Source organism: Artibeus jamaicensis, unplaced genomic scaffold (genome assembly GCF_021234435.1).
Source record: "Artibeus jamaicensis isolate MK-2021 breed Jamaican fruit bat unplaced genomic scaffold, CSHL_Jam_final scaffold_804, whole genome shotgun sequence".
Taxonomy (NCBI): domain Eukaryota; kingdom Metazoa; phylum Chordata; class Mammalia; order Chiroptera; family Phyllostomidae; genus Artibeus; species Artibeus jamaicensis.
Genome location: NW_026522055.1, coordinates 548,824 through 561,489, shown reverse-complemented (window position 1 = coordinate 561,489; position 12,666 = coordinate 548,824). Strand labels below are relative to the sequence as shown.

General features: G+C 53.3%; 2 protein-coding genes across 2 annotated transcripts; one reads left to right on the top strand and one right to left on the bottom strand.

Annotated features, from left to right (window-relative positions):
* The first annotated feature begins 1,239 nt into the window (after positions 1–1,239).
* TULP2 (TUB like protein 2) lies at positions 1,240–7,593 on the top strand. The gene is made up of 11 exons (XM_053659794.1): positions 1,240–1,280; positions 1,528–1,665; positions 1,919–2,035; positions 3,074–3,198; positions 3,596–3,655; positions 3,822–4,142; positions 4,977–5,089; positions 5,999–6,113; positions 6,202–6,300; positions 6,510–6,681; positions 6,967–7,593. The coding sequence occupies exons 5-11, from the start codon at positions 3,647–3,649 to the stop codon at positions 7,098–7,100; spliced, it is 963 nt and encodes a 320-aa protein (XP_053515769.1). The 5' UTR covers positions 1,240–1,280; positions 1,528–1,665; positions 1,919–2,035; positions 3,074–3,198; positions 3,596–3,646; the 3' UTR covers positions 7,101–7,593.
* Positions 7,594–8,373: 780 nt separating this feature from the next.
* On the bottom strand, positions 8,374–10,943 carry PPP1R15A (protein phosphatase 1 regulatory subunit 15A). The gene is made up of 2 exons (XM_053659786.1): positions 9,131–10,943; positions 8,374–8,797 (listed from the first exon to the last, which is right to left on the bottom strand). Exons 1-2 carry the CDS (start codon positions 10,865–10,867, stop codon positions 8,447–8,449), a joined length of 2,088 nt encoding a protein of 695 aa, XP_053515761.1. The 5' UTR covers positions 10,868–10,943; the 3' UTR covers positions 8,374–8,446.
* Positions 10,944–12,666: the final 1,723 nt, after the last annotated feature.

The following is a 12,666-nucleotide window of genomic DNA, read 5'->3' as shown; positions in this document are numbered from 1 at the left end:
GTGAGTAGGGACACAGGATGGGAAGGGGTGGAGAGGTGGGAACAAGGGGGAACTCGGAGTTTGGTTATGGCCACAGGCCTCGTAATGATGTTTGCAGGTTCAGCACCACCAGCCTGGCAGAAAGGGCCTGGAGGCATGGACTTCTGAGTCCTATCTTAAGGGAGTGAGCTTAGGATGAAGACTTAATGGATCTGAAAGAGAAGGGTCTGAGGGTGTGGGCTCCTGAGTTCTGAAACAGGAGGGTCCTGGGATCTCTTTGACTCCCGAGTTCTAAACAGGCCAGTTATGGGAGAAGGAGCTGCAGAACTGAGGGGGCAGGCTCAGATTCTACCCGGCCTGTGACCTCACAAGTGCTCAGAATCCCAAATTGGGAGGGGAAGGAGGGGCTCTTGGGCTACCTGGCTGCCCTGCTTACTGTCACCATAAGCCTGCATCTCTCTCAGTGTCCTGTGGGATGAGCTCTCTGCCATAAGGCTGCAGAAACTGGAACAACAGGTACTCTGACTAGGAATCCTGACACCCCTTACTGTGCCCTTTGCCATAGTTCCCCAGGAGACCCATCCCCAGCACTTTGCCCTGGGGTCCCTGGCCCTCACTGGCTCTCCTGCAGCCTCAAGTTCTGCAACTGGGAAATAGGAAAATAGGAATTCAGGATCCTAGGGAAGCGACTCCTAGACTTCTAAGGAACAAGAGCTGTGGAGGGCAAGACTCCCAGGTCCTGGGGGAGGAAGAATCTGGACTCCAGATACTCTCCCGAGGGTGCAGACCTCCCCTTGCCTCGGGCCCATTTTCATCCCAGTCTTCCGCAGGATTCCTGCCCCACACACACCACTTTCCTACTCCCGCAGAGGCGGCTGTTTGAGAAGAAGCAGCGACGGAAGCGCCAAGAGCCTCTCATGGTCCAGGCCAATCCTGACGCTTCCCTCTGGTCCCGCCGACCGCGCCTGCGGTCCAAACGCCTCTCAAGTTACAGCGGTGAGGGGAAGTTTCTAGGGTCCGACAACGATCGTAGTCCCGAAAGGGAGGGGCTCTGTGGGAGTGAGGTGCGGGGCCCAAAGGGCTCAGAGGGGAGGAACCTGGTAGATCCCTGAAGCACCCAAGCAGAGTGTAGAGTCACAATCGCAACCTGTGGGAGTCCCAAGGCGAGCTCGGATGATGGGGCGGAGCCTGAGAGAGCGGCGGACCGCCCGAATAGTGTGGGCGGGGTCTACGGAGTCCTGGGGCGGGGCCTGGAACAACCAGTCCAGGGCTGCAATTGGCAAAGCGGGGAGACCTCTCTGGTTAGTGTAGAGACCAGGACTACAGAAGGAGAACCCGGCGGGGGTTGTTTACGCCAGGAGTCCGCAACAATTTATCTGAGGGCTGTCCCTGTTTGAGCCTTAGAATGAATTCTTGATTCTGAATGCGTCTTGGGGGGTTGGGAGATCACACGGAGTATGTCTGGGAGCCCAGGGAGGAGGTGGGTCGTCTCTGCAGAGGACTGATGGTGTACATCATGTTTATGGGCTTCTCCGCACTTTCTCTCAGGCCTCAGGAACCCATTCCTCCGGGAGAACGTGCCAGAGACACATCTGCATTCCGGCGCCCACAGTGCCCTGGGCACCGTGAGATGTTGTGGAGATGGCAGCGACGACCGCGTCCCCTTGACATCGCCGACTGAAGCAGGTAATCTCAAGCCCTTGGACCGCCTGTACCCTAAACTCCACTCCCACTAGAACCCAGGAATCTGGAACCTCAATCCTCGCTCTCCAAAACAACTGGGAGTCCAGGCCCCCTCGGGCCCTGAAGTCCGTCACACCGAGTCCAGGTCTTGAACTTTCTTCTTCTCCAAAACTCAGTAATCTGAATCTCCAGCCCTTTCCTGCCCCGGGACTCAGAAATCTCAGCCTCCAGTCCCCTTCCCTCTCCTGGCTCCCAGACAGCTCGGACCCGGAGTTGGAGGAAGTCTCCGTGGAGGACGTTCCCGCCTTTCCACCTCCTTTTAAAGAGCACCCGGGGACGACACGCAGGGGTTGGCTGCCCCTCCAGCAACTTGGTAATTTGGGGGACATCGTCAGGCCCTCTGGTCCCAGTGGCAAATCCTCCCCCTTTTTGTAATGGCTTGTTTTGAGATATATTTCACATACTATACAATTCACTCATTTAAAGCTTACAATTCCATGTTTTTTTAGTATGGAGATGTGCGTCCATCACCACAATCAATATTAGTACGTTTTCATCACCTGCAGAAGAAACCTCGTAGCTTCTTCTCGTCACTGCCACCTGCCCCCCATTTCTCCCAGCCCTAGGCAACCACGAATCTTTCTGTGTCTTTAGATTGGCCTATTCTGGACGTTTCATATAAATAGAATGATACTGTACGTGATCCTTTGTGACTGGCTTCCTTTGCTTGCCATGTTTTTGGGGTTCACCTCTTGCTGTATTATCGGTACTTCATTCCTTTTTATTCCTTAATATTTCATTGTAACGTCACGACCAACTATTTTACTATTTCAAGACAGGAATCTTAATTACCGTCCAAAACTCCACTCCCTCTCCACTTCCACTTTATTTTATTTATTTGTATTGATTTTAGAGAGGAAGGGAGAGAAACATTCATTTGTTCCACCTATTTATGCATTCATTGGTTAATTTTTTTTTTTTAGTTTGAGATTGCTCTTTTCTTATACTTTTTTTCCATTACCATTTACCCCTCTTTACTGTCTTCCACCTACCCCAACCCTGCAATCCCCACACTGTTTTCTGTGTTCATTGAGTCCTTCTTCTATCCCTCCACTCCCCATTGGTTGATTCTTATGCGTGTCCTCATCGGGGCTCGAACCTGCAACCTTGGCATAATATCAGAAGGATGCTCTAACTAACTGAACTACCCTCCAACCCCATTTTAGATCCTGTCTCTTCTATACTCTCTCTCCTTAGACCCAGGGCAGTCAGAGACTTGACCCATGTAGATCCATTAGCCAGCAACCTAGTAGTTCCGGGCTCCCCCAGCTACCACTGGTGATCTTGTCCCGAGCTCCTGGGACCCATGTGTCCTGAATTCAGTTTTCTTTGGGCTTCTTCCATCCTTTAGGACCCAATGCAGTGGACAAGAGCGAATCCCAGGATGTTGTACATGAATACGAATCACCTAGTCCAGAACCAAAGTCTGGAAGGGATGATGGTGTTCCGGAGAGTGGAGACTGGGACTCCAACAAGGTGGGAGGTGGCTCAGCCAACCCGAGATAGAGGAGGAGGCAGGGGACCAGCCTCCGCTCAGGGAAGGGTGGGACTAAAACGCTGCAGCCCAATCAGAGGCCCCGTTTACTGGGCTCGTGGAATCTGTTGTGATTGGGCTAGCAGAGGCTTTGCGTGTACGCGACTCAAAACGTAGAGGATTTGAATGAGTGTGAGCTCATTAAAATCCAGCCTACCTAAAGGCAGAGAGCTTTGGAGAGGGTGAAGCAGTGATATAGAAGGGCCAGTTGGCACTCACTTTGGTATTGATAAAAGTGAGATAAATAGTTTAAGTTGAGTAGATCCAGACTATATTATCTAGTTCGAATCAATGCGAGTTTTAGTTGAACGGAATGCAAAGGAATTCTCCAATCGGTAGGTGGACTGGGCGTGGCTGCAGAGAGAAGCTAATGGTGCCGGCCAATCAACAATGATTGAGGTTTGGCTGGGTGGGATCCTTTAAGGGACTGACCAATCAGCAAGTGGCTGAGATATTTGACCAATAATCAGGTCATCGTAGAGAGTGGGCGTAACCATGGGGGCTGGTACGGGTGGGGGGGGGCGGTATCGGTTGTCCGTCAACTTGCATTTGGCGCGTGGGCCAGGAAGAAGACCTGGAAGAAAAGCTGGAAGAAAAGGAAGAAGAGTCAGAGTCTGCACTGAGGAACTCGCCAGAGGTGGCCGACGAGGCAATGTCCGAGGCCCCGTTAGGCGATGGCGGCGCGAGGTTCAGCGATGTGGGGAGCTCGCCTCTCCTCGCCCCAGGCCCTCAGCTAGGCGAGGACATGGAAGCATATGTGCTGCGGCCAGCGGTGCGCGGCTGCATGGTGCAGTGTTGCATTAGCCGCGACAAGCGCGGCGTAGACAAGGGCATGTTCCCTTTCTACTATCTCTACCTGGAAGCGATCGGTGGCCATGGCCGGAAGGTGCGGTCTGGCAGCCTCGGGAGCAAGCCCCACTTCCCAGTGGCAAGTCCCGTCCCTTTCTGAGTGAGGTCAAAACTTTTGCGAATCCAGGCTTTGATCAGTGAGCCAGGACCTGTCAACTCCCACTCCAATTACAAAGCTTCAGAGGCCTAAGCTCCTTAGGTCCCAGTGGCAAAGGTCCTACCCATCCTATAGCCAAGACCTGCCCAATATTAAGATGGGCCCGCCTCCTCAAAGACAGGCCACACTTTCTCAGGGTCCAAACCCCCACTCGCTACATACCCTCCACACCCCATCTATGTAGGTAGGTCGAATTCTGGCCACTACACTGAGACCTTCCTTGCTATAAGCCCCACCCTAATCCTGGGATAAGCCCTGCCCCCTCAGGAACCAAGCCCCGCCCCCATAGATTTCCTTTGCAGACCCCAGTAATTCCTCTCGGTCTAGCCATCCTCTCCTCAAGGGACTCTCCCAACTAGAAAGGGGTCCACTTGTCCCAAAGTCCAGTTGCAATGTTCAAAATGAGGCTCCTCCCTCTTCTCCAAAGCTAGGCCCTGCCTGCTGGCCAGGTTCTCTCCTGCCTGGGCTCTGCCTGAACTCTGGACCCCACGGTGAAAGGACTGAAGGAGATTTATTAAAATGTGAATCTCCCCTTCAGGACCCAGCGATGACTTCCTTCAGTGAGAAGTGCATCTCCCAGCAAGCCTTGGGATGCTTGTTGCCTCATTACCCCTTCCTCTCTCTTAGGGACATACTGTTGTGTTGTCTCTTAGACCCCCTAGCCCTAGCCAGATATCAGAAATCGAATCTGATGGGCTGTTCTCACACCCACAGCACTTCCTTCTCGCTGGGCGCAAGAGAAAAAGGAGCACAACCTCTAATTACCTCATCTCCCTGGACCCCACAGACCTGTCTCGGGATGGGGACAACTTTGTGGGCAAAGTCAGGTAGGCAGAGCCCTGATACGTGTGAGAAATGGGTGGGAGATGATGGGGCACCTAGAGGGAAGAAAGGGACAACTGAACTGCATTGCCCAGCAGGCCAGAGAGCACAAGTTCCATCTGCTCCAGGATTTTTTCTCTTAGGACTGATGGGCTCTGTGATTCTTCAGGTTGGAGCCCTATGATAGTAGGAAATAGAACGGAAGGTTTTGGAGCAGAAGCTGGCATTTAAGGCATTGGACTTTCTGAGAGGCGCAGGGCACCCTGGCCAAGTGGCTCAGTTGGTTGGAGCATCTTCCTGTATAGCAAAAGGTTGCAGGTTCAATCCCCAGTCAGGAGTGCATAGGGGAGGCAACTGATTGATGTTGCTCACGTTGATGTTTCTCTCTCTGAAACATCAATTAAAAAATAAAAAGGCAAGGGGCTAGGATTCCTAAGTTCCCGGGTACAGAAGAGCCGGGAGCTAGGAGTTCTTGCATCCTAGAGGGAAGAGTGCTCTTAAAGGCCCAAGACATGAAACTAAAAATCATGGCTCACGGGGCTGGGACTGTGGATACACAGAACACGCAAATGAGTCTTGTGTAGAGGATTGATGGGAAGAGTTGTTAAGATGACATGGGAGGGCCCTGGCTGGTGTCGCTCAGTGGATTGAGCTCGGGCCTGCGAACCAGACAATCGCGGTTCGATTCCCAGTCAGGGCACATGCCTGGGTTGCAGGCCAGTTCCCAGCAGGGGATGCGCAAAGGGCAATCATACATTGATGTTTCTCTCCCTTTCTCCTTCCCTTCCCCTCTAAAGATAAATAAATTAATATTAAAAAAGTTTTATTAAAAAAAAAGATGACATGGGAAAGCAGTTCACATACCACATAACCGTAACGATTATTTTATTCTGGCCATGGCCTTCCTGGAGCAGATCTAATGTCTTGGGCACCAAGTTCACCATCTTCGACAATGGGGTGAATCCTGAAAGGAAGTATTTCATCCCAGAGACTGCCCGGATCAGGGAGGAGCTAGGCGTTGTGTGTTACGTGAGTTGTCCGGGAGGCTAGAGAGTGAGTGGAGCTGAATGGTGGGGAGGGACAAAGAGCCTGGCCAACGGGAGCGTAATACCCGCAGGAGACCAACGTCTTGGGGTTCCGAGGGCCCCGGAAAATGACTGTGATCATTCCAGCAATTGATGCCCAGAACGAGAGAATCAGTGTCCAGCCGCAAAATGTGAGTCGGCTAAGGAAGAGAATCTCTGGGTCCATAGAGTGGGGAGGGCTGGGGGACAGGCTCTAGGTCCTAAGGGAGGAGGGGACCGGGAGGATGGCCAGACATATGTGTCTCAAGGAGGAGAGACCAGGAACCCAAACTGCTGGGTCCGGAGAAAAAGGGCTGTCAGTGGTAGCTTAACCACGCCCCCTACTTTATCGATCCTCTAGGAAGGGGAGTCGCTACTGAGTCGCTACCAACGCGGGGCCAATCAGGGGTTGGTCCTGCTGCAAAACAAAGCTCCGTCGTGGAGTGAAGAGACCGGCAACTACGTGCTCAATTTTCATGGCCGAGTCACTCAGGCCTCGGTCAAGAACTTCCAGATCATGCATCCAGATGATCGTGAGCTCCTAGGAACCGCTTTACCTGGGCAGGGCGGGCAGGGTGGTGGGGGGCTTGAATGCACGAGAACTGTGCACTTGAGCGTTTTTTCTCAGCCGGACCCAATCCACGCTGTTGCAAAGCCTCTTGGGAACTGTAGTTTACACAGCTCTCAGAGGGTTTTGGCTCTGAGAACTCAGAGGGTTTCGGTAAGGACATCGCACAGGCTCTTGGGAGTCTTAGTTTTCGCAGGTCAGACGCAGCGGCAGGGAGGAGACTAAGCTTAGTTCCCGACTTCCTCCTCAGCTGACTACTTGGTGCTTCAGTTCGGCCGCGTGGCCCCAGACATGTTCACCATGGACTTCTGCTTCCCGCTCTGCCCACTCCAAGCCTTCGCCATCTGCTTGTCCAGTTTCGATGGGAAGCTGGCGTGTGAATAATCCACGGAAATATAATACCTTTTAACAGCTCCTGCGCCTGCTCATTTGGAGAAAAGGCTCCCGCGGGCCTTCTTTTGCACCACCTTACTAATAACCAACACTTATAAGACGCCTCCTGGGTACCCGGTCCTGGGTTCTAGGGAGTGGGCTCTTCAGGAGCACCTGCTCTGGTGGGACTCAGTGGATTATGGGAAATGGGTCTTAAGCAACAAAAAATCAAAATGTTCCACTGCCGGGAAGGAGAAATCCACGTGGAGGTAACGAGCCAGCTGGGTCAGAGGAAGGGATCCCTAAAAAGATCCTTCAGGTGTTTTCATGCTACACCTGAGGGATCACAAGGAAGTAGCTGAGCTAGGGGTCAGCAAATGGGAGCATCAGACAGTAGGCAGAGCTCATGGGAAGGTCTTGAGGTGGAAGGGGCTTGGTTGGTTTAAGAAAATAAAAGCAAAAAAAAACAGACACTGAAATAGAGAACAAGGGGACAGTGACCAGAGGGGAGAAGGAAGGGAAGTTAAGGGGAGAAAGGGGGAGGGATTTGGAGGAATAAATAGGAAGGACACAAGGACGAGAACTAAGGGGGGTGGAAATGGGAGGGAGGTGGGGAGCAAGGGGCGGGGGAGGCTGGGATGGGAAAAATAGACAAAAAACTGTACTTGAAAAATAACTAAATAAAAGTAATTTAAATAAATAAAAGAAAATGAAAGCATAGTGTGGTAGGAGCCTGAGGAACAATCATTCAGTGGAGGTGGGGCAGGATATGAAGCTAGACAGGGGGTCCTCTTGTTTGAACTGCTGGACAGACCTTATGGTGTCAGAGGAAAGTTCTAAGCTGGAGACATAAGGTACATGCAACTGTTAGCCACACTTTACAGATAAGGAAGCTGGGTCAGTGAAGACAAGGCTCGTAAATGCGAAATTAGGCAGCTGAAAACTTTGAGGACCTCATCATGTGAGGCCAGGTGGATGAGCCTTTATATTTCAGGAAGATGGAGGAAACTGGTGTTTAGCCCCTTTTTAGAGATTACAAGTCCAGCTCCCAGGCCTCTTGGGAAGATAATTGTCCCAAACTTAATATGCACGTGGAAGCCAAAGAAAAACTACAAAACCCAGCCCTTTGTTCAGAAGCCTCAGAACTAGGAGACCAATTGGAGGGATGATGGGAAATGTAGTTCATTTCTCCTAAAGTAGTAGCCTCTTTGCTGTTCCCAACTGCCTCTAGGACCCAGGAATAGCAGATACTGTCAGTTTAGACACACACGGTGACATTGTTCAGTACAAATCCAAAGGCTTTATTTCTTAAATCAGCTGATAAAAACAAATAAATAGTGAATAACACAAACATCACCCTAGCCACGCCTCCAGCTGAGGTCTAGGCAAGGAGGCAGAGCCACATAAATAGGGAAGGGAAAAATCACAGTATGGCTCAAGGGCGTGGCCTGCACACAAGATGTGGGCAAGGCCTGGGTCGTGGCAGGTGTGGCAACCAGAGGAGGGGAAGGGTTCCTGAGACGTGCCCAGGCCTTGGCCCGGGCTGCAGGGGTGAAGCAGGGGCCCAGCACTTCCTCAGCTTGTGCAATTCGGCGAGCAAAGCGGCTGCGATCCCGGGCAAACTGCTCCCAGGGGCCATGCCGGGCAGCCTGGGCGGGTCCAGCCCAGACAACCAGGAAGTGGACGGAGACTTTCTCGGAGAAGCGCACCTGGAATCAGATCGGCACAGACGCAAGACACGTGGGCACAGGTGGGAAGGAAGGGGAAGAGAGAGAACCAAACAAAAATTAGACAAAAATGCTTGCTATGTGATTAGTCACCTGCCTGTCACTGGATTCTCCATCTGACTCACTGGGGCTGACAAGAGCCACTGCTGCTTCCTCTTCCTCCCAAGGGGGCCCAGCCTCTTGCAAAGGATTGCATTATAATGAACACAGCCCTCCCCGTGGAGTTCACGTGCAACCCTGTGCAACACACCAGGGACCCAGGAGTCCTCGCTGCCTCCTCCCTAACACTCAAGAACCTGAGCCCTCAGCACCCACCTTGGTGGTCTTTTGGGGAGTCTCAGGGTCTAGATGCCGGGTGGGGGTTTCTGCAGACTTGAGCCGCCTTTGCAGTCGGGCAGGCAACCGAGGAAGAGCCCAGGGAGGTGGTGGCTTCTCTCCAGGTAAATAGATGGCCACTCGGAAGGGGTGAGGCTCAGCTTCTCCTCCCTCTGTCTCCTTTCCAGGTGCAGATCTCCAGCCCCTGAAGAAGGAACTCTGGGCCTGAATGGAAGAACCTGGCTCTGAGCCAGCTGCTTCTTCTAAACCATCTTTCTCATTCACCTCATCATCATCTTCTGAGTCCTCCCCTGGTCTGTACACCCAAGACCTCAAGAAGGCACTTGCAGAAGATATGGAAGAGGGACCCTCAGCTTCTCCCTCCTCCTCAGCTGCTCCTGAATCGCTGTCCTCCTCTTCTTCCTCCTCATCCTCTGTGTCCTCTCCTGGTCTGTACACCCAGGCCCTCAAGAAGGTGCTTGTTGGGGGGATGGAGGAGGGACCCTCAGCTTCTCCCTCATCCTCAGCTGCTCTTGAATCCATGTCTTCCTCTTCTTCCTCCTCCTCATCCTCTGTGTCCTCTCCTGGTCTGTACACCCAGGCCCTCAAGAAGGTGCTTGTTGGGGGGATGGAAGAGGGACCCTCAGCTTCTTCCTCCTCCTCAGCTGCTCCTGAATCACTGTCTTCCTCTTCTTCCTCCTCATCCTCTGTGTCCTCTCCTGGTCTGTACACCCAGGCCCTCAAGAAGGTGCTTGTTGGGGGGATGGAAGAGGGACCCTCAGCTTCTTCCTCCTCCTCAGCTGCTCCTGAATCACTGTCTTCCTCTTCTTCCTCCTCCTCATCCTCTGTGTCCTCTCCTGGTCTGTACACCCAGGCCCTCAAGAAGGTGCTTGTTGGGGGGATGGAGGAGGGACCCTTAGCTTCTCCCTCCTCCTCAGACTCCTCTCCTGAACAACACTGCCAGGCGATGGGGTGAGAGCCTGCAAATGAAGAGGAAGTGGAGGTCTTCCTGGCTTCTTTATTCTCTGTTCTTCCTTCCTCCTTGGCTGGAGCCTCTGCCTCCCCTGCACAATACACCCAAGCTCTGGGCTTGGGTCCCAGAGATAAGGGGGAAGTAGATGCGCTGGGAGTTTCTTTACTTACACCTTCTCCATCCCCCTCCTCCTCCATCTCTGGGCAACTCCCCCAGTGTGATGGAGGGAAAGAGAACATGATGGCTTTATCTTCAGCAACTCCTCCGTCTTCAGATTCCTCTTCCCCAGGAGGGTCTCGAAGGGTTTTCAAGAGGCTGGGGGACGAGGGAGCAGGCTGGCCATCTACGTATTCACTTTCCTGTTCTGTGGGGCCACTGGCTGCTTCTTCCCCACCATACTCTTCATCACAGTCATCTGGAAGTTCCCAGGCTTGAAGAAGGGAACTGTTAGCTTTTAAGGCAGGGCAGGCCATCCAGGATGATTCTCCTCCACTCTCCACGGCGTCTCCACTGCCTTCGGCCACCCCTGATGGGTGCCCGCCCCCAGGGGCATAGCAAGTGGCCAAAGCAGCCTCAGCTTCTCCCTGCAGGCCAGCCGCTCCCTGATCTGCATCCCGTACTGCTTCCACCAGCCAGGGCTTTAGATGTCCTGAGCCCCTCAGCCGGCTCCAGGCCCGGCTGAGAAGGGTCATCAGCGGAGACAGGAGGAAGAAGGGGTGGGCATCCCTCCAGGGGAGCTGATGCGGCACTTGGCGTGGGGCCATCTGTCCGGGCTGGGGGGAAGGGGACAAGATTTGGAAGCCATTTAGGAAACAGCACCAGGGGGTGACCCTGAGTCATACAACGGAAAATACCGACACAAATAGCAACGAGAGAGTCCCCGCCCACATTCCTTTCCAATTCCAGCCCCTCCCATCTCTGGCCCTTGGTTTCCACCTGTTTCTTCTTTCAATAGCTAGAAGCCTGGGTCCCCATTCTCTCCTTCCTCAGATCCAAGAGTCCGAGCCCCCAGCCCCTCTTCCCTCAGACCCGGAAGTCCCAGTTCCAAGCGGCGAGAGCACTTGCTCCTCTTCGGGATCAAGTCCTTGTCCCTGGTTTTCTCATTTTCCTGCTGTCTGACAAATCAGGCTCCCTCCAGACCCCAAAATCCCGACCGCCCCGCAACCCCCCAAGATTCCCCCTGGGGACCCGAGCCTGGCTCCTAGACTCCTCCTCCATCAGACTCAGCACTCCAAGCCTCCAATCCCTCTCTTAAGTCGGAGGCCTGGAGTCTGCCCCCATCCCGTCCCGCCGCTCCCCAGACACAGGAAAAATTTCAGGCTCCCAGGCCCTCTTCCTGAGGACCCAGGAGTCCCGATCCCAAACCTTCCAGTCTCGTTTCCCAGAAGTCCAAGCTTCCGTATTATTAACGACCAAAGGTCTGACACCTAGCAGACCAGAGCCTTCCGATCCCTCACTCACCGGAGCGAGGCCGCGCGTCACCCCGGAGGCAGTAGGGCCGGCTCAGGCTGCCACAAGCGATTGCGGGTCCGGACAGCTCTGGAGGTCAGCGCTTTCATTTCACCCTCCGGCGACGGGCTCAGGTGCTCAGGTTATCACCAGTCGCTGCAGACGTTGTCGCGACACGGGGACGCAGGGTCGTACAAAATGGCGCATGAAAAAATCAACTGGGCTGGAGACAGATCAGATGTCGCTAACGCCGCCCGCGAGGTTTTTATAGTCTAACACGACCGGACGTGCTTACGTATCGAGGAGAGGCGGAGTTTCGAAACGAAGACTAGAAAACAGGAAGGGAAAACGAGGGTTGGAATTCTCGCGGCTATTCCAGGGTTTGTAACGTCACGGCGGCGATTGGATGGTGGCCACGCCCCGAAAGAAGCGAGCTGTCAGTCAAACGCGTGACCTGTTCGAGCAGTCGGGGAGCACTCTCAACACGTTTCTGGGAAATACCTTTCCCCTCAGTTTAACTAGCAGGTCCCAGTCTAGAGTCTACCACCTTCAGGTCCGCTGGGCTTCCTCCTCGGCCTGGGAGAATATTATTATTGTTTTTATTTCACGAACGAGGAAACTGAGGCTTGGGAATGAAACCGCATGCCCGTGATGGTCACAGCAGAGTGTAGATTCATTGCCGATGAAAACAAGAATGTAATAAGCACTCTAAATGCAGGCCCTTTGCTTTGCTCACTGCTTTCTTCTCAGCGCCTGGCGCATGATAGGTACTTACCCAATATTTGGTGAGTAGATACGGAACTAAAAGCTGAGACCCCTTCCGGTTTCATGCACAAGGCTCTATGGCTGGATTTCACCCACTTCAGAATCCCCCAAGAGCTCCGACTACACCAGCTGAAATTCCGGTTAGGTGGTGTCAACCGAACCTCGTGGGAGTGGGCGTCTCCTGCCAGAAGTTCCAGGGCCAGGGAGAGAGTCGCAATTCCCCAGCCCAATCTCCCCCACCTGATCCATGATTTTACTCCTCAAAATATGCCCAGGAACCATGTCGCCCTCCTGAGGGGTCAGCGTCAGTTTAGAGCAGAATTCTCCCCTGGACCTGAGCTGGAAATCT